The sequence below is a fragment of the Osmia bicornis genome, chromosome 9 (assembly GCF_907164935.1).
Source record: "Osmia bicornis bicornis chromosome 9, iOsmBic2.1, whole genome shotgun sequence".
NCBI classification, from domain to species: domain Eukaryota; kingdom Metazoa; phylum Arthropoda; class Insecta; order Hymenoptera; family Megachilidae; genus Osmia; species Osmia bicornis.
Genome location: NC_060224.1, coordinates 3930743 through 3955978, shown reverse-complemented (window position 1 = coordinate 3955978; position 25236 = coordinate 3930743). Strand labels below are relative to the sequence as shown.

Below are 25236 nucleotides of genomic sequence, written 5' to 3'. Positions count from 1 at the left end.
TAAAACTGACGAGTTTTCTGGAAAGTAGCTCGAATAATCTGTTCCGTGTTGAGTCTTGATATTGATCATGTACGATGGTACTTCATAAAGAATAGATGGAAATTTTAGGAATTGAAAGCAATTTTCATATTGCTCGGTGTGTCTGATAAGATCATTCTTGGGGGGTGATTTGTATACACACAAAAGGGTTTGATAATAGGTCCGATATATGTGTGTGTATATATCGAAAAACGAGCTTTATTTGCCCAACGACTATATTACAATTTTATTATACAGTAAACATTTAAAATGGGATAAAACGATAACGTTGAAACATCGAGCATCATCATTCCTTTAGTTTCTTTTTAGAAATCAGACGGCGGGTCGAGTCGTATAGTTTCAATGCAATTAATCGTGATTCGTAAGAACAATAATAATGGTAACAACGATAACGATGATGACATTGATGATAATAATGATGACGATGAATTTAGGCTGGCTGTCATATAATTATCGACGATACGATCTCTTTTGTGTAAACAACGATATCGTTCGATCGCGATCAATTTATTAAATTTGGTGTGCAATTTTTTGTTAAACGTGCTTGACTTTTTTTTTCTGTAAAATGATGAGACAATTGGTCACTCGAAGCCTGGTCCATATCTGCATGCTGTTGCCCTGTTAAGGAATTTCAATAATTAGCAAAATGAAAATAAAAAGAAAGTATTGAATTACAAAAGCTACGAGTTTCAAATTTTAATTATAATTAAATTTAGTTTAATTAATTCTCGAATGGTGATGGCCAGATAAATTATGATCCGATTAAAATTACTTACTATTTCCAAATAAAAACTTTGATATTTATATTGGCATCTTTTTATGTTTGTTTTATAAAAAATTGTATGTAGATGTGAACTAGACCCGAGGACTCAACAACATAGAATCGGATGAACCTTCTGAAGACTTGTCCCTACTTCTTTGTTGCTCTTCTTCTTTTGTCTCTTTAACGTTATTTTTTTGGGGGCGAGGGTAGAGCGGGGTTTTCATCAATTTATTTCGTTTATTATTATTTATTTGATCGGGAAAGGCAGCGTAATTATTCGAACACGAGACGTCGATACACGTTTTGTTCCTTCGGCGTGAAACGCAACACAGCCCCTCGTGCATGATCGCTTCTTACGTATATACACGTATATATTAGAATATGTATATATAGAATATATATAATTTGCTTTTAACGATTTCTTGTTTTTTTTTTTTCTTTTTATCACTACAATTTACATTTGGCGAGCCGAGCGACTCGGAAGGGAAAAGAAAACCGTATTGAACGACGTCGATTCGCGTTAATGAAAAAAATAAAAAAAGGAAAAAGCATATTCCAGGCCATCGAGGTGCTACTGTATTTATCAATGTACTCGGATGTACTCGTTGTAATTGAGGGTAAGAGATTGATTTGAAGGTTGATTCGCGACATTTCGTGATTGCGTGGCATAGAATCCCTAATGAAACGAAAAATAATTAATCGGGTAATTTAGTTAATGAACCTCGAACGATTAATAAATAATTCTTTGAAAGAAACGAATATCCATTTGGTTTCGCGACTGTGTTCCGGCTGGATTGATTTGGTTGTGAACCGTGAAAAGCGACGGAAAAGGGATGACAATCGGTTGTGCTCGACGCAGGTAAGCGAGATAATGAGTTCGCAATAATCGCAGCACAGTTATTAATATTTCTTGCACGATTTTTGCGATCCTGGTGCCCGACGATTCGTTTCGTCGCGACACATCCAAGCACCAGCTTTATATTTTTCACCGTTTCTCTGATTTTCTCTTTTTCTTTTTATTCTTTCAATAATTTATCTAAGATTAAAGGTATATTTAGCCTCGACCCACTCGAGAATGCCCTGCCAATTGCTTTTTCTATCGCAGAAAATTCCGTTCGAGCAAACGAAACTTGTATCTTCACGCAAAACAAACTTGTAAGTTGATCGATTTATCTATTATCATTTTCAAACAAGTCTCAACAATGTTCAGATTGATTTTACTACTGTATCTGACACATTGATAGCTTATCGTAAGTTCATTTCTATGAAGTGTAACAATTATCAATCGAATCGGTAAAATTTGTCATAAAATTCCAAAGGGTATGCTATGAAATTTTCGACAATCAAAGTGTTGAGTGATTGTATTTTTCACATTGAATTCTCGATTTTTCTCTTCATATTCGTTCAAGATTTTGAATTATTTTCTTCCTTGATTGATATGTGATCAAATGCCTTTGTACCAGTAGAAACCTGTTGATCGTTAAAAAGTTAAGATGAAATAAGGAATCGTAGAGTTGAATAGTGCACACGTTTAGAGTCTACTGTTTCTTCGTAAAATGATCGTTGATATAAGAAAGAAAGGGTTGATATTTCATTGATATGTAATAATTAAATCGTAAAAGTAAGATCCCTTATACCGAACATCGTACTGTAAACTGTTCTCTGTCTATTCTCTATCTGTTCGTTCGAATCGTTATAAAAAACTCTACACTGTCGAACCAATGACTGTTAAATGCTTAAAAAATTTAAGCCGTAAAAAATCATTCTTTTCCTTGTCCGCAAAGTGGCTCGACCCGCGAAACGAATTAAAATTTATTCTTCGAGCGAAACATCTTTGTTATACAATGAGTTGAAACTCGCATTTGATACGTAATAATCATTATTCGAGCGTTTGCGACTTTAACAGACAAGGAATCTTTCGCTGCTGGACCAGAATTCCCGCGAATTCCCTCTTAACCCTTAAATGATACAGCAAGCGTCAACCTTATTCAGGTACAACATCGTACACCTACGCGAGGGTGACAGGTGTACTCCTGAACGTTACGTATTATTTTCAAAGCCAAACGTTGCTCGTTCGACTGAAAATTTTCTTGTTTGCTGAAAGCTGGCTCCAATATGCGAGAACCATCCATAGCTAGGTAATAAAAACATATCTTTTAGAATAAATTCTAGGCCATCGCGCGTGGCACAAGCAAACATCAGCGTCAACAATTCGTCTCGTCGTTAATCCATACCCGTTTTATCTAAGCACCCTTATGTGACAGAGCATTCGTGTATAATCTTGCACGTCTTTCAATGTTTTTTAGGCGAGCGACGTTCTCTCCCTCTTTTTTTTTTTTTTACCCATTTAAACATCAATTAAACCGTGCTGTTACGTGCTTTATACGTGTACCGTGTTCTCTGTTGGCGATATTTCGTTTCACTTCGATTCGAGTCTCGTGGATCGTTTTCATCTTAACTACACTTGAAAAATGTCACCGGTTGCGCGCGGTGCGATGTTCGTTTCGAAGATGGACGTTGTCGAGGTTGTAACCGGGGATTTTTCACCGAATCTGTTCACATTCGTCGCCGTGATCGCTGTCGTCTTTGCCGTCGTTTCCTCGGTCGTGTCCGACGTTGTGGGCACCTGCTGATTTATAAAAATGTTGCGATCATGAACTAAGTTTGAAGCCACCTAAGGGTGGCATTTGATTTTTCGATATTGAGATATTTAGGAGGAGCTCGTATCCAAAAAGGAATTTTACTAAAAATCTTGACCTTTTACCGAGAAGTTATTTTCTAACGTTACTTTGCTTATGCGAATAGCTGGGGCGTAGGTGGTATCCTTTGAAGAAGGTACATCTACCGACTGCTTGAATAGCTCAGTGGTTACGATGGTTTTCAAACGGAAGATCCTACTCTAAATCTCTCCTCAGATTGTAAAATAAAATGCAAAAAATTCTTCTTTATATCCATTCAATGAAATGGAAATTCTACGTTATAAGTCTCCTCATGATACCTCGTTATAAAACACTTCCTTCCCTTCCTCTACAGAGGGCAACAATTCATCGGTGGAATGAGGTGTCCTAGGACTAGGCGTAGGCGCGACTTGTTGTTGCTGTTGCTGTTGTTGCTCCCGTTGTTTAGCCAGCCTGAGTTCCTGAAGAGCTTGCCGTTGTTCCTTCTCGTTTCTCTCCTTTTCGAGTCTTCTCGCGCTGTAACTACGAGCCGAGGATGTCGAACTGTGAACCGAAGTTAAGCTAGGACGACGAGAACCTAGTAGAAACAAGGATAAAATTTCAGTTCGATCACGAGGAATACAGGCTCTCCTTCCATTAGTCTCTTTCGCTATACTAGAGGGTTCGATTAGCTAGGCTCTGAATTCGATTCAAAATACGGAATCTAATTTGCGTCTGCTCGACTAATACCAGCGTGGACACTTTCGTTTATTCTATTTCTCGTCGTCTAAGGGGCTATAACACTGTGCAACGTTTAATAAACTATGAAACTTTGAATGGTTGAACTGTTCGAATAGAAATTCATTAATTCGAACAATTCAATTACTCAAAATTGAAATCCGAATTCTACTGGTATTCGAATTTTCGCAACAGCCCGCTCGTTCAACCCTTCGTTCGCTAACTAAATTGATCGTAAACGGTAACGCAAGCTCGACGATTACACCGAAATTCTAATCGTATACTTCGTTCTTGTTTCGTTCTAACTCTTTCGAAACCGATGGTGGGAAACCGTCTCGGGTCGCGAGACGAGTGGAGTCAGGGGTGGTTTGGACGATTGAAGGAAATCAGGGGTGCAAAGTAACGTGTTCGTAAAATTGAAGAAAGAGGAACGTACAGTGTCGTTTTTTTCTTTTCTTTTTTTTTTTTCGTACCGTGTTCGAGTGATTGTGCAAATTGTAAGTGTAAAGAATCTGTGTCGTGTCAAGTGCGCGACAGATGCGTTCTCTTCAGCGTGCAATAAGCGCACACACACACGAAAGCGAGCGTTAACGAGTATCCTTTTCGAAGATTATTCATATTAAAAAATTGCCAATTTAAATAAAATAAAAAATAAATTGATTTATATTCGATAACGCCCAAGTTTTGTTCGCGACCAAGTATCCAAGCTGTCTAACTCGTATGCCAATTCGTTTCGAGTCGTAGTGATTTCTCGGTAAGACCTTGATGCTGAATATTAAAAAGAAAAAAAAAGAAATCAATTTGAACAAGATTCGCGAAATTATACAAGGGATAAGAGTCATCGACGCGTTACACGTTACCGGTGTAGTCGAGGGTGCAAACATTCGTGAGTACGTCTTAAGTGTTTCTAATTCAGGGAGCTCGTTAGGAGTTGTTATCGATTGACGAAAGGTGAACAGAAAACACGGCCAAACAGAGACAGAGCGACAGTACACACGCGTGCATATGGTTGCATACACAGAGAACGAGGATAGTTTGTACCAAAAAGCAGAAAAGCATCGCTCGAGGCGTGTATGTATATTTGTTGTTCGATTTTCAGCAAGCACATCTATAGCAGATAAAATTCGTGTATTATTTTGGCTGTCCTCCATACATTCTGCACGGTATAATAAATCAATAAGTCCATTACCATTTTGGCATGCAAGCGAGTGAAAATTAAATATTCGTTAATGGACAATGATAATACTTAAAAACCCTGTGTTACGGTACATGTGATTTTCATCCTTTTTATTAAGAATAAAAGGGAACTTAAAATTGCCATTTCCTACGTAAATACACGAATTTTTCACTATGATTATTAGCCAGGCAAAGCGAGGATCGGATAATAATTCCTTTGATCAAGCGTCGAGTCTCGTAAGCTCGCCAGATAGAAAGCAAAAACGGTCAAGCAAAAATTGGTAAGTACATATTCATTTCTTTTTTCTTCTTTTTTACTCGCTGTCGGTTTTCAAAGCGACATTTAACCGAGCAGCCAGCAAATAAAGCCAGCTAAAAACTTGGCAAGCTTAATTGGAAGTTTCAAGCGCCGTTTTAAGGGCGCGAAGCTGACACGTCTCATTAAAAATCGACGTACAAACCATATACATATAATGTTATTTAGCACCCGAAAAGCTTGGCTCTCTCGCATGCGAACTGACGCTGTATTTTTTTTTTTCTTCCATTTCTTTTATCCTTAATTTTATTTTTTGCGTGCGTGTGCAGCGAGCTAGCTAGTGCGTAAAGATTTCGTGTCTCTCTACGTCTTACCAGAGAACGTTCGTTCGTTAACGAGCAACGAAATCGGCCGCTGCCATCTTGCTATCTCGTAACACACTCGTGCAGCACTTTATATATATATATATATAATATTATATATATATTGTTAAGATACACATTAGAATCGTTTCACGTGACAATGTAGCATTTTGTGTTCGATTCTCGAGAAGCCACACGTATGTGTACGTGTACTTATATTTTTTGACATACTTGAGATGAATGTGTAAAACACACGATCGACAGGTGTGATACAGATATATGCTTTTTCTCTTCTATATTTTTTGAGGATTGTTTTTGGGTAGCACCGTACACGGCCATCGTCGGTGAAAATGTTGAAAATCGTTGCGTCAAAGGAAGGAACAACGTTTTCTATTTCGTGGGCGAAAACGATAGAGAAAGAAGGGTGGGCTGTTCGTGTCCGGTTAGGAAAAAAACGATCAAACTTGGACGTTTACGTTTCCCTTCGTTCTTCGAACGGATCGATCCGGTCTAAATCGCGATCAATGATCATCGATCGGTTGAACGACGGGCAAAGAAAACGTCAGGAAACGTAAACTGGTCGGGTGTAGAAAACTGGGTGCTAAAAATATCAATAAACAACGACTACACAACAGCGACAATATTCGAAGCACCACCACCATCTTCTTCTTCGTCATCGGTGTCGGGGAGGATGACAAATAATAGTAAAAAAGGATAGAAAATACTCATACGGAGAACTACCCAAGTGTTATACCCACTTATTAATGAAACTTTGCCAGCTTGTAGAGCTCGTCGAGTTGAACACGCCTATACCCCGTTTTGTGGGCAGACGGCTAATTGTTTAAAAGATATTAACAATTACAGTTAGTTACTACTTACATTGAGAAATATGACAAACTCACTCATACAACTCGCAATCTAGAAATCCACGGTTCAAATCCTTGGTTCCCAACTTTTTTTTTTAATGATAATTTGTCTCTTTTTGAATAACTATTACATAAAAATTATCATAAAAAAAAAAGAATTTGTTGGGAACTAAGGGATTTGAACCGAGGACCTTCAGATTGCGAGTCATGGATCCGCTCCGTGGTTAAACACATGACTCTCAATCTAAAGGTCCTCGATTCAAATCCTTGGTTCCCATTTTTTTTTTTTTCTTCTTTCAGCTCGACGAGCTCTACAAGCTGGCAAAGTTTCATTAATAAGTGAGTATAACACTTGGATAGTTCCCCTTGTCAGACGGGTTTATAAAAAAGAAAAAGAAAACCAATTAATAAGAAGTAATTTGACGCAATCAATGGTTAATTTCTAAATCATCAAACGTTGCGTCAAATGTTCAGAATCATCGTGTTTGGTAGATGAATGACGAAAGAAGAAAGAAGGAGGAACACGGTTATTCGAACGGATTATTCGAACGAGAATCAGAAGAAGAAGAAGAAGAAGAAGAAGAAGAAGAAGAAGAAGAAGACAGGGAAGAGAGAAACGGACACAGATAAGTTTTGGTGTAAACAGAGTATGTGTGAGAAAGAGAGATAGAGATAGAGATAGATGCAGAGAGGGTTATACAGAGAAGAGAAGACAGAGAACGAAAGATTTTTTAGAAAGAGATCGTTGATCGTCTACCGAGGCCGTCGGACGATCCCTCAGCAACGTCGCTAAGGGTACGTCGATGCTTGTTCCCGCCTTTGGTCGCCTGCAGGTGACACGATATAAGCAAGATGGCGGCGGCACGTGCCGCACCTGCTCTCGACGCTGGTACCAGAGGACCACGGCTACCACCGCTGCTTGGCCTCCTGGTGAACGCGTACGTCAACGGTCCTCCGGTGCTGCTTCTTTGACTGGAACGCGAGGATGGTCGGCCTCCGTGGAGCGTCAGTGGGATACCTGTTGGATCGTTTCGATTACATCCCCCTTTTTCTTCCATCCAAATCACACTGTTTACGCGAGTATTTGGTCCTTTTTCTTGTTTTTTTTTTCTCTTTCAAAGTATCGTCTCGTGGTTCTAAGACTCTCTTCAACATCTGGATTAAGTCTGGATTATGTTAGAACAATTTTTTATTAGCAGTCTTTGTAAAATTACCCTTCCAACTGATCGATGACAAGATATGAGAGGGTTGATTTTGATCGAGGGAATTGATCTTTTAAGAATCTCATCAAGGTCTTGAGTAAGTTTGGGGTAAGTTTGAGTTAGGTTTGTGAGTGATTAAATAGTAACTTGCGACGAAACTGAGGAGAGGAGAAACTGAGCTGTAATCAACGAGGGATTCGAAAGAGTACGGAAGGTTCTCCGGAATTTGCTCCGGTTCTCCAAGGAAAGGATACAGAGTGGAAAAAATTGAAAATATCCTATAAGAGATGGTAATTTTTGCAAGCGACGATTAGGGCCGTTCGAGGTTCTGAGATTCCTTTCAAGGTCCATCCGAGCGAAATAGGGCGAAACGAAAATAGAAGTCTTCGAGAAGGAGGTAGTTCTTCATCGATACTTAGCGTTATTGATTTTTCAACGAAGAGGGTGGCCCCTTTAATGGGATATAAACGCGGTTGAAGTTACCTCCGCAGTGATTATAGGCATATGAACGAATAAATTATAACGAGATCGAACGATGAATTCGTACAAGATTGTTTGTTTTCCGATCCGATCAATCTGTTGCTCACGAGTACTCACCTGTGTCGCTGGAGAACAGCATGGGCGGCGCGTGATTGGCGTTGGCATAATGCCGTGGCCTTGAGTATCTTGCACGACTGAATAATTTGAGCACGAAACATATCATTGCCGTGAATATTGCTATTCCGGACGCTATGCAGAGTAAGGTTGGGATATCCGTAGTTATCAGCACCAGATCTGCCAACAAATCACGATTTCAAAAAAACTTTCATCTTACAATTGTACGTTGTATTAGGTCGACCTAAAAATTTGTGCCATTTTTTAATATCCATAATTATACTTAAAACGAAGAAACGACACAAATCTTTTAGATGATCTAACAGTTTTATAATTAAAATTTCTAAGAACTAAGTATCGTAAATCGTTCAGGGAATAGAAGTTTGACAATAATTTGGCACAGTGTACCTTCGGCGCAGAACACCTTTTTGTTAGGCCTGGACAAGGCGACTCTGTGATAACCCTCTTCGCAGTCGCACACTGCATTGTGCTGCACCTGGGTGCAGGTCGAGTGCTGATCCGCAAAAGTGCAAGTCGCGCGATAGAAGCATTGCTCTCCGAGTTTTTTAGCTGGAAAACCGATTGAATAGTCACATTTCTTTGGTCGGCCTTAAAATTCAAAGCGAATATTCGCTTGAAATACCATCTAGTTCTATGAAAACCGAGAGAGAGACGAGTTTAAAATAATCGAACGATTTCTAAAGAATCGACACGGAGTAAAACATGAAACGTTCATTCACGGGGGAACAATTCAAGCCCATCGACGTTTGTTTTCCTGCGTCGGAGAGTTTTCATATCGGAGTAACCTAGTTAAAGGTACAACAAGGATCGGGTAGAACGCTTTTACATACGTTTGGCACATCCTTTGCTAGGCCCAAGACGAACTGGATAGAATTTTTCGCACTCGCAGTGGCCAGTGACCGTGTCGCAGAACACATGCTGCAGTTCCGGATTGCACGAGACATCGCACGGCGAGCCCAGGTACTGTCCCTTTGCTGAAAAACAGGATAAATCAATAGCTTTTACTAGATTATGTACGATACTACACATGTGTACGTTGTTCTTTAAATAGAAAACTTTGCTTCGACCTAATCAAACGTAAACGTTTTAATAAAACATGGAATCAAATATTTCCTTTCTGGTGTTTATTTTCAAACTTTGAAGTTTGATCTTAAAGGCTATCTTTCTAAGAGTAACATCGTGTGAAAGTTAAGCTTTCGTAGCTTTAAGACTGAAGCTTTAAGATTCACCCCTCGAAGCTCTCAAGATTAAAGTGGAGAAGTTAACAATTGATCTCTGATATTATATCTCCTTTATTTCCTAAAAAATGTAATGACTCTCGTCAATCAAGTAAAAACAAGTTGAAACATTAATTTAATAAAATCTAGTATTTTCAATTGTTATTATATCGCACTCGAATACAGGTGTAGGTCTGTTTCAAAGCATTATTTCATTCCTCGATACGGGTCTTTGTTACTCTTTGACATGCAGCTACTCCCTCTTGTCGCTGGCGTTTGTTTGTCCTGTCATGAATGCGCATACATTCTGAACGATTAATGAAGCAAAGAAGCTATTGTCGTGCATTCTAACCAGGCCTTACTAGCTCGCATCAAAAAGACATTCGTTCGATATTCCTGTGCTTCTTTTCCGTAAACGACCATCTAAAAATACCTATACCCGTCCTCGTTCGATATCTTATAGAAATTTTTTCCCCCCAGCCGCCATCAACTTATTGTTTTAATTAATCGCGGGTATTCGAAATTAGGCAATGCGCCAGACGAGGGTGGCTATCGATTCACCTTTAATTATCCCGTTGTATATCGTTTATTAAATGTTTCCTGGCGTGAGCCTGCATTTAAGGAGGGCTCGTAACAACGATTAACTTTCTTGGCAAACGTTCAGAAGCGTATCGTTCTCGCGTGTAGCCCAATTAAGCTTTCCCGAGGTTAAGCTTTCTCTGCGTTACCCTGCAATAAGTAGTTTTGTCTGAAAATTGCCTTCTGCCATTAAGATTCACCTTCTTCCGATCGATCAGCGAAACTGCGGCACGCTGAATGGGGGTGGTGGTGCTCGAGTATACTACGTCAAGTTAAGGATGAAATAAAGATTCGTGGATTTTCTTTTTCTTTGACCTGATTCCACGAGTTCGACGCGTAATCAATGGGGTCAAACGATTTACACTTAGCGACGTTCTTGTCCGGTTATGGAGCTGTTTCTCGAGCTTTCTACGGTGAATGAATCGGCATGAAAACCGGGATGAATGACGCACGGGATTCTCTTCTTTAACCCTCTTTTTCCTCACGTTCTCGTTTTCCCTGCTGGTTTAGTAGTGCATAGGCGAGGAGAGAGAGAGAAAGAGAGAGATCCCTTTGAATCTCACGCAGCTGCAGGCGGTGTGCAAACTCCCACATGCGGACACCGAAGAGCTTGCAGCATCCATTAAAATCAATACCGGCAGCGTGGTTGGCGCGAAAATCGAGAAGGACCAGTTTCTCTTCCATAACACGCTCGCGCAAGCGTACTCGTCGACTTCAACGTATAATATTTGTTTTTCTTTCGTTCAGTTCCGGTTTTGTTTCCTCCACTTACGCGACGAAAAATAGTAACTCGAGATTTGACAATTTCGAAAGAAGCTCTGATATGATCTCTGTGGAAGAGGTTCGTCTACGATAGCGATACATTGATCGATCAATTGCAAACGTTCTGATAACAATGGCGATGATAATAAACTGTTTACCGCTCGACTGAAGCTTCTGGAGCAAAGTGTTTACACGTTCGTATCGAGCAGGCGCGAAAAAGGCAAGGCAAGTGTTTCGAGGTACACACGCGTTTGTTCGATCGTCCTTGTTTCGCGAGAAAATGAGATAACGCTCTTCCTGTGAAGAGCTCCTATCGATTCTAAAGCAAACTATCGAGCGCTTAATTATTCTGCAAGCAATCTACCCATTTCTATATTTCCTTTACCAATTTTTATATCGCAAAACCGTTTTTGATCTTCGTTACTTTGGACAATTTTATAAAATTTCAAACATAAGCTTCAGTACCTATTCGGCTGCCTATGCGAGAGTTAGAGTGTGCCAATTAGGTCAAATTAAAATGTGATTAGCTCTGAAATGTTCGTCTCCGTTTGAACAATAATTTCAACACGTCCGATATTCGTTGAACAAATATCTCCCCAAAAAATCACTATCATGAGCAAAACTTTAGCAGGGGTGTCGCCACCCAAGTGTACAGGTTCCCTGGTACCGAATTTAGGTCGACAACGACTGGGTCCAGCCTTTTCGTAGCTAGCTTTTCCTCGTCGCGTTTCATTCTGAATTGACAATTAAATTTTGATAATGATAAGCAAAGTCGTAAATTAGACCCTTAAGAAGCGGCATTGATTGTTCTAGGCTTCTCTTGCGAAAGGTACATTGACACTTTATCAGATCCTAAGTTTCAAGCGTATGTGTCTCCATATATCATTTGCTAAGCTGCTGATTCGATGATTGGATTTCGTGTATTGTGCAGAGGTGGAAAGATGTTCAATGGAGCGACACAGGGATAATAGGGCTGGGTACTTTGCTCGTTCCGCTCGACTTTCTTAACAGTAGAGGATAATAACTGAAGTAGTTTGAGGTTTTCTATCATTTTATCCCTTTGATCTTGACTTTTTTCGTTTGCTTTCTTTCTTATTCGATGCTACATGAGTCAAAGGAGAGAAGTACGTATTAGAAAAGGTGGACATCCTTCCAGTTCTGCGCAGAACTTTCATATCCTGAACAATCTTGCAGACTCCCTAAATCGCCATCTCTCTAGCTTCAGCTGATATTAGGGTACCTATCCACTGGAGAGTAAAACTTTTGCCGGAAATGATCAAGAGTGTCTCGCAATGGTATCTGACACTCACCCGCAGTGACGTTCTCCTCGAGGTAGTCCTCCTCGTCGTCATAGAGATCGTCTTCGTCGTTGATGTAACTGGAACCGTGCACGTCATCACCTGGCAGTAGTTGATGGGTCAGTCGATCCGGTCGCGTGTCGCAGCTGCAGCCGGATACCAGGAAGACCAGGTAAATAAGCAGGAGTAGCCAGGAACGGCAGCAGGTCAGTCTCAGGGCGGAGGGAAGTGCTCTCATCGCCCCCGCGGCGCGAGTCAACCCCCGAAACCGACCACCGGCGGCGCATCGACATCCTTTTCCGTCGCCTGCCCTCCCCCCCTCCCCCCTCCCGCCCTCCTGCACGCCCTCTCCTCTCTAATAAACGCCTTATATCGCGTGCAACTTGTCCTTGCAAACTCGCCAGTCCACAAGATCCACGGATTTCACCTATTTGATCTAACCTCGTCTCGATCTCTCTCGACGAGATTTTTTATTTCACACACTCACCCACGCACACCGTCTATGGCAACACATCGCACGCGCGTAAAAGGCTCGGTTTACCCGTGGTTGGCTAAACACGGCCAACGGAGGACGACTATGACCGTGGTGAGAAATCGTGGTTCTCGTCGGACCAGTGCTACCCCGTTCACTGACGCCTTCCTTCCGTTAGCCGGTCGACCACCGCGACTGCAGCTGCGCGATGCCACCCGTTGACCCCTTCCTTCCTCCCCTTCGTGACGCGTCGATTCAGATCAGGGCTGCTCGCGTCCTCTCGTCGACCGACCTACCACGGTGAAGGATTATTGGTTTGTTACCTTTCTGCACGGTTACCTTGAACCGAAACCGATTCCCAATTACACGATCGTAGAAAGGGGATGAGACGGTTCGTCTACCAGAGGGATGGTTGTTGTGGCGTCGTTCCTTTTTTCGGGGAGTGGTTCTTGGCAGACTGGGACTTGGAAAGGTCTTGCTGCTTTCTCTTTATCGTGAGTAATTTTAAAAGGATCTGGAAGGATTTTTGTGCTTCGTCTTAAGGGGTGTATCGATAGGCGAACGGGGTTGGAATTTTGAAAAAAGAATTCATCGAAACCTTAATTTACTGCAAGGACTCTATTCTCGATTTGTACGAAGGTCTTTTTAGGAAGTCGCAACGATACTGTAAGAGGGTAGAAGGGGTAATGGAGGTTTGTGTATCGTATTGGAAGAAGTCATTTGGCTTCGTTCGACGTTGCTATAGGATACGAGTATCGACGACAGGGTGGGCGAGATTGTTGTACAAAATCTAATTGTGTATTCGATTACAAATCTTGCAACTTATCGTTAGTGGACAGAAGCAGTCCCTTCGGGTAATAAGCATTGGCTAGAGGTAGATCCTCGGAATATTGTACTCTGAGCAATAACTGAAAAAATAAAACGTCCTTCGTTATTTTCCAGTTTGATAATTTTGCTGAAACAAAGACACGAATGCTGTGAACGTGTACGATAATCATGATTCATACGCGATTTACTCATGCCTGTTCGTTACAAACTGGATAGAAAATTAAACGAGGAAATTGTTCGGCTTATCGTTCCGTGTGCGCTTTTGCGATTCGCGTCGCAGCGGAAGTGAGGCGCCACATTTATCTCGCTTCAAGTTCCATCACCCCGCTTTTTCCTCCGTTGTATTTTCCACAACAGCGTCGCGTGACCCTTTCAAAGCCTACCTTCTTCCATCTTTTTCTTCCGATGTCTACGAATCAGAATGTACGTTGCCATTGTTGCACCTGTCACGATTATAATCGTGACCACTGCTAAAGTGTCAGCCATCGTGGAGACTGAGTTCTTGTTGTTGCTTTGAAATGCCAGATAGCACGGTGACTCTTGAAACGGAGAAGGATTATGCAATGGATAGTATTTGATGATAAAAATAAAAGTTAACTCGAAAGAAAAATACCCATTTCGATGAAACAACCAACCGAGGACGAACGATTGCCAGATGGAACGACGAAGCATAAACTTCTATTACCATTTGCATGATTACACCGATAACACTGTGGTGCATAATGTCGAGCATCCATTAGAGTATTATTCGTCGCGTTGTGAACAGTGAATCTGTAAATAATATTCCATTAGGTAAATGATTCTCAAGTATTCGTTAACGATACTCACCCATCTAGACTTTTATCACTGGGATCCATCAAAAGGATACAAACGGTAGGCAGGTCGCAATCGGGTCCCGACCAACCGTAAGAACACTCACAACCGTCGCCCACGCAAACACTGTAACCATTGCAAACTCGTCTACAAGATTTCACGCAGCTGTTGTTGTCCCGAGACATCTCGAATCCATCGTGACATCGACACTCGTTCGGTCCCAAGCAATCTCCGTTTTCACAGTTATTCTCGCAGTACGGCACGCAAATGGTATTATTCGTGCGAACGAAACCCTCCAAACATTGGCAGACGTTCGGCTCGACGCAGGTGCCATTGTTACAAGACGAGCAAAACGGTTTGCAAAGACCTTTCTCGTCTTGCAGATAGCCTTCGTTGCAAGTGCAAACATTAGGAGAAGTGCAGCTGCTGTTCGAAGCGCAACTGGTCTCGCAAATCGGTTCGCAATTATTTCCGACATCGTTCATCGTTGGCCCGTATCCTGGATAACAGGTGCAAACGTTAGGCTCGGTGCAGGTACTGTTCGATCCGCAGGGTGTCTGACAGACGGGTTCACAGGTGCTGGAATCGTTATTCGTCGTCGGACGATAACCGGGGTTGCACTGGCAAACGTTTGGCTCGATGCATTTCCCGTTGATGCATTTCTGAATGCAGATCGGCTCGCAGGCTGGCACTTGTTCTCTCGTGGTGTTGTCAGGTATCTGACAATAATTTCATTCTGTGAAATATTAAATATATTAATTTAATCTACTTTAAGCAACTTACGTCGTTCTCGATTGGCTCGATCGCTCGGTATCCATCGAAGCAACTGCAAGTGTCCGGCGCGATACAGGTTCCGTAAGGTTCGCAGAGATTCCTGCAGAAGGGCTTGCACACGTGTTTCTCTTCCTCCGGCCCGTTGAACCAGTAGCCATCGTTGCAGGTGCAGACTTCTGGAGTTGTACACACGCCGTTCACGCAAGCTTTCTCGCAGATCGGTTGGCAGTTATATTTCGAGGAGTTCAACAGTCCGTAGCCATCGTCGCAGCTGCAGCTTTCAGGCGCGATGCATTTACCCTTCACGCAAGGTTCACTGCAGATCGGTTCGCAGACGTTCTTCTCGTTCGCTCGATAGCCCGGGTTACAGGTGCAGGTGTTTGGTGCCGTGCAAGTGCCAAACAGACAGTTCTGTGTGCATTTCGGTACACATCCGTCGCCGTTGTTCACGTAGCCGTTGTTGCAGATGCAAACGTTCGGCGCGGTGCATTTACCGTTCTCGCATGGTTCCTTGCAGATCGGTATACAAGCGGAGGTCGAGTTCTTCGGATCGGCTAGCTGGTAGCCTGATTCGCAAACACAGACGTGTGGCGATTTGCAATAAGCGTGATTACTTTTATTGCAATTCTCGTGACAGATCGGCTCGCAGTGCGAATCGTCATAGATCAATCGATAGCCGTCGTTGCAGGTGCATACGTCCGGTGCCGTGCATTTGCCATTCTGGCACGGTTTTCTGCAGATCGGTGTGCAATTAAAGGTTTCCTCCCTTGAATCGGCTATCTCGTAGCCTGATTCGCAAATGCAGACGTTTGGCGCCTCGCAATAAGCGTGCCTACTTTTCACACAATTTCTGTGACAATCCGGCTCGCACTGTGACTCGAAATGGGACAATTGATATCCTTCGTCGCATTTGCACGTCTCAGGTTTTACGCAAACACCGTGTTCGCAGCCCGATGAGCAATGCGGTACACAGGAAACGTAGTTCGATTCTTCGTAACCGTTGCAGCATCTTGTCTCCGTTTTCCAAATGACTTTATACTGAAAATCATGTTTCTTTCTAAAGATTCTTTTATATAGGGGGAGTTACTAGGGTTATCTCAAGTTCACCGGCATTGACTTTGATCGGCTCTGTATATTTATCGACATACTGAAATCATCGGCTATTGGATTTTAGCAAACACCCACCAAAGCAGAGTGTATATATCTATTAGTGGAATAAAAATTTGTTATATAGAGTATTGCTGAAAGTCGATGTTGGTGAAACAGATGGATATATCGTGTCTTTTACTTCGGTCCTATAGTTGAGACGCATCTTAATCTTATAGAAAAGTCCCCAAAGTCGAGCCTTGTAGGTTTCCACATAGGGTACTCGTACGGGTACCTTTTCACTGAAAAAGTTTGATCCTCGGATAACACGAGTGTTCTTCTCGATATAAACCCTAACTAATATCAGCTACTTTATCGAAATAATTAAATTAAGAAACGATACAAAAATAATGTAAGATGCAATCGTTACCTGACAGATATGTCGCACTTTGTCGGATCGTATTTTCTGTTCGATAGAAAGGACCCGTTCAGAAGGACCACGTTTAGAAGGATGATACAACCGACAACGAATTGCATGATTGTTTCTTCTTGTCTTCGCGCACAAACGGTGGCAAACTGACGATAGTTGGGCACATCATTTTGTATAAATATCTGTCTCCCTCCAATTATGTGCTTCGCGTTATCCGAGCAAGACAGGATGCCAGATATGAGAATTTGTAGCTCTTCCTGCTGATTTACGTTTTCCAAAAGCGTTTACTCGGAATTTATTTATTCGCGGATGGAACTTTGGTTGCGATAATGGAAATTTGGTTATACAGGGTTGTTCGCTATTCTTTATTATCACATTTGATTAGTATTACAACGATAACAAGATAAAAAGAAAAACAAAAAACGTTAAAGATTATTGTCTTCTTCAGGTAACAGAGAAGATTGACCCAGCATCGAAACGGTTGAAGTGCTACCTGCGTTTTCAGACATGAATCTCTCACAATTAATATTATGTATTCTTAATTGATATTATTAGTTATTAAACTGCGGATATTTATACAACACATGTTTTGTTAGAATATTTGTAAATTGCACATGTTTTCTGCGTGTAATCTATGTTGTTACGACACAAATGATTCACAACATTCTTCCATATATTATTCATATTTTGATATGTTGTAATTGCACAAACATCCGCATATCGGTATCATTAATTACCCAGTGAAAATCTTCGTTTCCGGTGTTTTCGAATTAGCAAGTAAATCGTCGCGACGCTGGCCGTCGAGATCGTTGCTACTCCAACTATTCCAATTACGGTAACATAATTCAATTTACTTACACGTTCTGCATGTACCGCATGGCAGCCTAAATCTATCAAAGAAAATTATTAAGCATCAAGTTATATGTCCAAGTGAAAAATGTCATTTGTACCTGTGCTGATTAGACACGCAATCGTGTCATTTTCGGCGTTATCGCTCCTATATTTTCCAAAGCATAAACTTTCGTTACTGATTTCTTTGAAACAACTGTAGGTGCATAATGGGCTGCTCGCGAACACGTAATCTATCGTTTTGTTCACATGATCCACGACGGTCCTATGGAAAAGAAAATATTATAAAAGAAACTGATTCGAAGAAAGTGAATTGAATTTTTGATATTTACATATTTAGGTACTCTGTATCATTATCCATTTCTAGGATACAGAACGATGGTTCCTCGCAGTCCAACCCATTCCAACCGAAATAACAATCGCAGGTTCTGTTCTCCAGGTTGCAAGTCCCATGACCGGTGCAATTACTTTCGCAAATGCTGATGCAGCCCAGCTTGCCGCCATTTTCAACCGTGTTATCCATCTCTTTGATAAAACCAACGTTGCATTTGCAGTCACCTGGTGCAACGCATTCACCGTTCTCGCATTCTTCGCAGAAAGGTTCGCAGACGCTTCGATTTTCCATTTTGTGGACGTAGCCTTCGTTGCATTCGCAGTACTCAGGCGCAACGCAGCTTCCATTTTTGCACGAGCTGCAGAAAGGTATGCAACTTCCTCTCTCGTCGTTTTCGTAACCCTCGTGACAAGTGCACACGTTTGGAGAGGTGCAGTTACCGTTTCCACAATTGATGTCGCAGATGGGCACACAGGTGTATGCATTTTCCGTGCAGTTGTTACGATTTGGATCAGTACAAGGTTCATAATACGACTCTTCGGAAAATGCGTATACGTAGCCATCGTTGCAGCTGCACTGGTTCGGTGCATTGCAGAATGCATTTATGCACTTTTGCTCGCAGATCGGTTCACAAACGTGAGAATCATTCTTCGACGGTTGATAGCCATCGTTGCAGCTGCACTGGTTCGGTGCATCGCAGAATGCGTTTATGCACTTTTGCTCGCAGATCGGTTCACAAATGTTGGAATCATTCATCGACGATTGATAGCCTTGATTGCACTCGCATTTATTCGGTTCGCTGCAGTATGCATTGATGCAATTTTGTTCGCAGATTGGGTCACAAACGTTCGAATTACCCTGCGACGATTGATAGCCTTCGTTGCACTCGCATTTGTTCGGCGCATTGCAGAATGCATTTATGCACTTTTGCTCGCAGATCGGTTCACAAACGTTAGAATCATCTTTCGACGATTGATAGCCTTCATTGCATTCGCATTTGTTCGGTGCATTGCAGAATGCATTTATGCACCTTTGCTCGCAGATCGGTTCACAAACGTTGGAATCATTCTTCAACGATTGATACCCTAATTGGCATTTACATTTGTTTGGTTCGCTGCAGTATGCATTGATGCAACTTTGTTCGCAGATCGGTTCACAAACGTTTGTATGATTCTTCGATAGTTGGTAGCCTGAATTGCAACTGCACAAATCCGGAGCAATGCAATAACCGTTCACGCAGGGTTCCTCGCAGACGGGTTCACAGACTCCCGTGTTTTCTAATGAATATCCTTTGTTGCAAGTGCAAATGTTTGGTGCAGTACAAGTTCCAAATGGGCACCCATTGTGGCATACTGGTTCGCAAACGAATTGATCGTTCGGGTTCAATTCGTAGCCACTGTTGCAGCTACAAGAGTTGGGCGCAAAACAGAAACCGTTCTTACAAGGCATGTCACAAACGGGTACACACTGATGATTTAAGTCTCTGGATAGTGATTGATAGCCTGGATCGCAAATGCATGTGTTTGGACCGCTGCAGTAACCGTTCACGCATTCCTTCTCGCAGATGGGTTCGCAAATGTTTAGATCGTATGCAGATTTTTTATATCCTGGCTGGCAAGTGCAGACCCCTGGTTCGCTGCAATAGCCGTGGACGCAGGTTTGCTCGCAGATCGGCACGCAGGTTGAGTTCATAGCAAAGTATTTGAACTTTTGGAAAAATAAGAGCACCTTACCAATTAACAATTTTTTATCCCTATTTTTATTACATATAAAAAGAAAAACTTACACCTTCGGAATCTTGATTTTTGTAACCAAGTTGGTACCCCTCGAAGCAGGTGCAAGTATCAGGCGCTGTGCATTGTCCGTACGGTTCACAGGGGACCTGGCAGTAAGGTTCGCAGACGTGTTTCATCGTCTCGTCTCCGCTCAATCGGAAACCCTCGTTGCAAGAACAAACTCCAGGAGCTGTGCATGTTCCATTCACGCAAGCTTTCTCACAAATCGGTTTGCAAACATATTTCGAATCTTCTAGTAGACCGTAACCCTCGTAACAAGCACAAGTCTCGGGTGCTATGCATTTACCCTCCACACATGGCTCACTGCAGATCGGTTTGCACAGTACGACCCCAAGAACATTGTCAGCTCGGTAACCTGGATTGCAGGTGCATGTAAATGGTGTTTCGCAAGTACCCCATACACAAGTACTCGGGCATATAGGTTTGCAGGTGAACTTATTGTCAGGATCCATTTCGTAGCCATCGTGACAAGCGCAAACATTCGGTTCGACGCAATCGCTGTTCACGCAATCGACGTCGCAGACGGGTTTGCATATCTTCGAAAAAAATGAAAGATGAGAAGAAGAGGTTTGTTGGATACTGTTTTGTTTCGTAATAATTGATACGCACTTTATCCTCTGAGACTATATACTTGGATATAGGAGTGTAGCCATCGTCACAGGTGCATACGTTTGGACGCGAGCAATACGCGTGTCCTTTTGTGCAGTCCATGTCGCAAATTGGTTCGCAAATAGTCTCGTCCTTGTTCATCCGGTATCCTTTGTCACAAGTGCAAACATACGGTGTTTTGCACGTTCCGTGAACGCAGTTTGGACAGATCGGTTCACAAACGTGATCTTGTGTCTCGGACTTGGTGTAATCCACGTAACATAAGCACGTGCCGGGCTCGGTGCATTTAGCGTTCACGCATTCAGGATCGCAAATAGGTTCACACTCACCCTCTTCTGTCAGTTTAAAATTTGTGCAACAAGCTTTCTCTGTACGATACGCGGTGTAATACTGAAACGATTGTTATTGTGTTTAAATTGTTCGACATATTTCTTGACGTTCGAAGGTGCAACCAAATCTTTACCTCTACCCTGTAATTCCATCGTACTTTCGTTTCGTAAAAGATACCCCATTTGCTGACCCGATATGTCTCGCTGTATGGCACGTAACGAGACGCCTTGTAGCTGAGAATTTTTTATTAGTTTTGGATCAGAAAAGAACGTTCAAGCACATATGATTAGTTATCGATCTTACCTGACCAATTTGTTGCAATTTGAAAAGTAGGTCCACGAACTGATTATCCGCGCGCCGGACAATACGAGAAATATGATGAGAAACTTCATCGTAAAGTTCTTTTTTCTTCTCGTCACGCGTGATGTTTCAATTAACAGATGATAGAAACGCAACTAAATCGTCTCACGAAGCTGTTACATCGTACAGACGTTTATTTCTCCTTGCCCCTCGTCAACGCAATCATGTCCTGTGTCATCGGAAATGAAACAGGATGTTAGGTGATACCATTTCTCGGATAATAGAAATTTTTTCCGAACACGCATCGCCAACGTGCACCATTTCTTTGTCGAACGTTATGCACTTTATTTATGAACAATTATACAAATTGACCAATGCTATCTAAGATCTAAACAATAGTTATCGACGATACATATCTCGTTTTTATAAGGTACAATTTCACTCGTACAGAAACCCAACTGGCAGTCATACAATTTCTTATATAACCTACTTGCACTCGAACGAAGTGTGTCTAATCACCAACGATGCATCGATCATAATTAGGCACTGAAATTATTAAACGAAAAACTTTCATATATTAGACGAATAGTATAAAATTTAAAACGTGTTAAATAAAATTTTATTATACTACGATAAAGATTAATAATAAAAGAAGAAAGGTTTATTTAAACTGGAACACATCTCTGTCTACCCTTAACGCCAGTTTCCTTCCTGTAGCCAAGATTACAGATACAGAAGTTAGGCCCAGAACAGACTCCGTTCGGGCATCCACCGATGCACACAGGTAAACACCTGGTTCGTGTCACGTCGTTAGGATCCATCATGTAACCGCGTTTGCAGCTGCACTGATTCAGACCAGTGCACTCACCGTTGATGCACGGCATCTCGCAGATGGACTCGCCCATCTGCGACGAAGTCTCAGGGACGCACCTTCTGCTAGCCAGGTCCATCACGAATCCACGATTACACGCGCAAGTATCAGGACCTACGCATTCACTGTTCGGCCCGCAGCTGTATCTGCACTGGGACGAAGGTTGAACGGTCGGTCGTGGTTCGGGACACCTTCCGGTGTCGGGATCTACGTTCAAACCGTAATCGCAGATGCACAAGTCCGGACCAACGCAAAAACCATGAGAGCCACAGCCGTTTCTACATTGGAAGGACATCGCGGCTGGGATACACTTGCCGGTATCTGGGTCAACGCGATAGCCCAGATCGCAGGCACATCGATTAGGACCTACGCAGGTACCGTTTGGTCCGCAACCGGATCTGCACTGAGAGGAAGTGCTGGATAGACTGGTCAGAGGGAGACATTTGCCGTTCGAGTCGCGAGAGAAGCCTATGTTGCAGTTGCAGACTCCTGGAGCGACGCATTCACCGTTCTCGCATCCCTGAGGACAATCCGGGCTGCACTTGTTGGTGAAGTCTAAAGTATAACCTGGTCTACAATTGCAGACACCTGGAGCGACACACTCGCCGTTGCTACAACCTTGACGACACTCCGGGACACACTTGTTGGAGGAGTCGGTGGTGTAGCCTTGTCTGCATCTGCAGACACCTGGTGCAACGCACTCGCCGTTCGCGCAACCTTGAGGACACTCTGGAATGCACTTGTTACTGGAATCGAGAGTAAAGCCTGATTTACATTTACAAACACCTGGAGAGATGCATTCGCCGTTGATGCATCCAGCAGGGCACCTCGGTACACAGGATTCCCTGTCTTCTGGAGGATTGGTGTACCTGTAAAATGCGTCAATTTGTTAATTAAATTATGGTCCACTGATATTTCAAATTAAACGAAAACATTAAAGAAACTTTACCCTTCGTTGCAACTGCATACACCCGGAGCAGTGCACTCCCCGTTACGGCAACCATTCTCGCAAGCAGGTACGCACTCCTTCGATTCAATCCCGGTGCTTTCAGAGGACGCCCGAAGCACGTATCCCGTCTTGCACCTGCACACACGGGGCGCCACGCAGTCACCGTTCCTACAGCCCCCTGGACAAATCGGTTCACACTCGCCGTTTACCTCGTCGTAGCCTAGCTTACAGGCGCACACGTTCGCCGAGAAACAGTAAGCATCCTTCTGGCACGGTCTATCGCAATAGGGCATGCAAACACCCTCCTGCGGGAACCAACCTGGTGAACAGGTGCAAACGTTCGGCGCGGTGCATCTTCCGCCTAAGCATCCTTGAATGCAACGAGGCTCGCAGCCTCCGGAAGTCATGTTACGCTCGTAGCCATCGCAGCAGTCCAAAATCGTGATCCATCCGTTAGTCTAACAACGAATTGTGATTGCAAAATGTAATTTATTTTTATTCGAAGCTCGAGGTGCATCTAAATTTTACCCTGGGGTACTGTTAACTCTATTGCGTGGTACAACTTGGTATCAATGGTATATTTACCGGCTCGTCCTTGTTGGTAGAGGGAAGGGTGTTATGAGGGAACTGTCCAGTGGAGTTCAACGCTAGTGCATCCGCATAACTGAAAAATAGAAAAAGAAATACGAAATTCGTCAGGATAATTAAGAACATAGATTGTTCGTTGCATGTTCACATATTGCAATTAAAACGACACGTTTGATGAAAATTTTATTTATTTATTTAACGTTACTCACGGTATCCTTTTGTAACAAAGTCCTGCCTGAATGGTACTGTTGAGACCTCCGCTTTGATTCGGTCGATGAGATCGATGGCCACCTTTGACACCTTCGATCGCCAAAGTGTCTACCGCGAAGAGCGTTAAAACGACCGAGCAAATGATCAGTGATTCTCTCATCTTGAACGCACGAGCACGAACGAACAACTGAATTCTTATTTTCGGTACGCGCGCGATGACATCTTCCCCGATAACATTGACGCGACGGGGTCATAGCAGTTACCATCGCTTTCCATCAGACTGCGTAGTTGTTCGCAGAAATGTTTATGAATCGCGGCTGCATCCGAATGTCGAAATTGGCTGAGTTCACAGAAATCACTTCAGCTACACGGCTCCTCTCGTTTTATTTTTTTTTTTCTTTTCTCCTTTTTTACGACCTAGCTTCTTGGAATCCACTGCTAAGGAAGGGAACATTCGCTTCAAAGATACGTTTGAATTTTGATAAATGTCTATTATTATCAGTTACGACTACTGAAGCGTGTATGACGAAGATCGAGAGACCAGGGTCACCGTGGGCTTTCATCGAATAGTATCCAATCCCGAGTTCACAGTAATCGCTTGGACCATTCAGTTTTTCTCCTTCTTGTTTATATTTATTTGTATCTTCGTTTTTTCGTAATCAAGGAAAGGAACGCTTCTTCGAGATAGTCGTAATTTTGATAAACGTTTATAATTATCAATTACAAGTACGCATATAATAAACCAGGGTCATCGTGAGCTTCGATTAGCCACCAGTCGACGTGGGTTCACAGTACTTTCATCCTTGCTTGTATCCCTTCTTCTTCTTCCTTTTCTCTTGTTTAGCTTTTGGTTATCAGCGACCACGGAAGGGAACATTTGTCTCACAGAAACGTAATTTCGATAAGCGTTTCGTTATTATCAATTACGACTCTGTAGAAACGTACACGACGAACCTTGAGAATCCAGGGTCACTCGTGAGCTTTGATCGAACGGTCTTCGATCGATGATTGAATTGGCTCGCCTATCGAGGCAGAATCGAGCGTGACTCGAAATCAAAAGGAAACTCGGTATAACTTGACAGGTTTCTCGAGATGAGGTACGCGTTTCGAAGTTTTCTTCAAACGACGGGACGGAAACGTTTCGAAAGTTCCGTTTATTGCTAGTTTATGTAATCCGTCGATATCGCTGTTCTCTTTACAAAGGATGCAGCGTCTGACTGATAAAAACGACCCAGCCGAGAGTCCGCCAACCGCGACGGTCACTCGATTGCCCTATTTTTAAACTACGATAAAAACTGAAAGCTTTGGCCTGGTTGTGATAATTGGAAAAAAAGAATGATAGGAGAAATCAGTGATCTACTGAGAATAAATTAAACAATTTTTAGAAGATATTCCGAGTTCTATACGCGATAATATATCGTGGTAAAATTCAGTACGGTTGGATGAGATTATCTTCGAGCTATTCCA

At 42.4% G+C, this 25236-nt stretch overlaps 3 protein-coding genes across 7 annotated transcripts; all 3 read right to left on the bottom strand.

The window, feature by feature from the left end:
- Positions 1 to 188: 188 nt before the first annotated feature.
- LOC114879033 lies at positions 189 to 12824 on the bottom strand. 5 transcript variants are annotated; one of them, XM_029193504.2, is made up of 7 exons: positions 12543 to 12824; positions 9505 to 9648; positions 9062 to 9223; positions 8657 to 8833; positions 7615 to 7875; positions 3801 to 4057; positions 189 to 3431 (listed from the first exon to the last, which is right to left on the bottom strand). In XM_029193504.2, exons 1-7 carry the CDS (start codon positions 12766 to 12768, stop codon positions 3261 to 3263), a joined length of 1398 nt encoding a protein of 465 aa, XP_029049337.1. In that variant the 5' UTR covers positions 12769 to 12824; the 3' UTR covers positions 189 to 3260. The 5 variants fall into 5 exon arrangements, with proteins under 5 accessions (XP_029049337.1, XP_029049338.1, XP_029049341.1 ...); XM_029193505.2 differs by having other exon boundaries at positions 189 to 3428; XM_029193508.2 differs by having other exon boundaries at positions 7732 to 7875.
- A 777-nt stretch (positions 12825 to 13601) lies between these two features.
- On the bottom strand, positions 13602 to 21381 carry LOC114879027. Its single transcript, XM_046287162.1, has 15 exons — positions 21155 to 21381; positions 20985 to 21084; positions 20522 to 20911; positions 19903 to 20448; positions 18115 to 19823; positions 17884 to 18047; positions 17671 to 17823; positions 17513 to 17565; positions 16934 to 17190; positions 16706 to 16805; positions 15427 to 16455; positions 14659 to 15362; positions 14444 to 14601; positions 14214 to 14369; positions 13602 to 13910 (listed from the first exon to the last, which is right to left on the bottom strand). Exons 1-15 carry the CDS (start codon positions 21241 to 21243, stop codon positions 13831 to 13833), a joined length of 5688 nt encoding a protein of 1895 aa, XP_046143118.1. The 5' UTR covers positions 21244 to 21381; the 3' UTR covers positions 13602 to 13830.
- Positions 21382 to 21471: 90 nt separating this feature from the next.
- On the bottom strand, positions 21472 to 24074 carry LOC123988096 (platelet endothelial aggregation receptor 1-like). The gene is made up of 4 exons (XM_046286932.1): positions 23769 to 24074; positions 23557 to 23635; positions 22972 to 23429; positions 21472 to 22891 (listed from the first exon to the last, which is right to left on the bottom strand). The coding sequence occupies exons 1-4, from the start codon at positions 23927 to 23929 to the stop codon at positions 21817 to 21819; spliced, it is 1773 nt and encodes a 590-aa protein (XP_046142888.1). The 5' UTR covers positions 23930 to 24074; the 3' UTR covers positions 21472 to 21816.
- Between the last annotated feature and the right edge of the window lie 1162 nt (positions 24075 to 25236).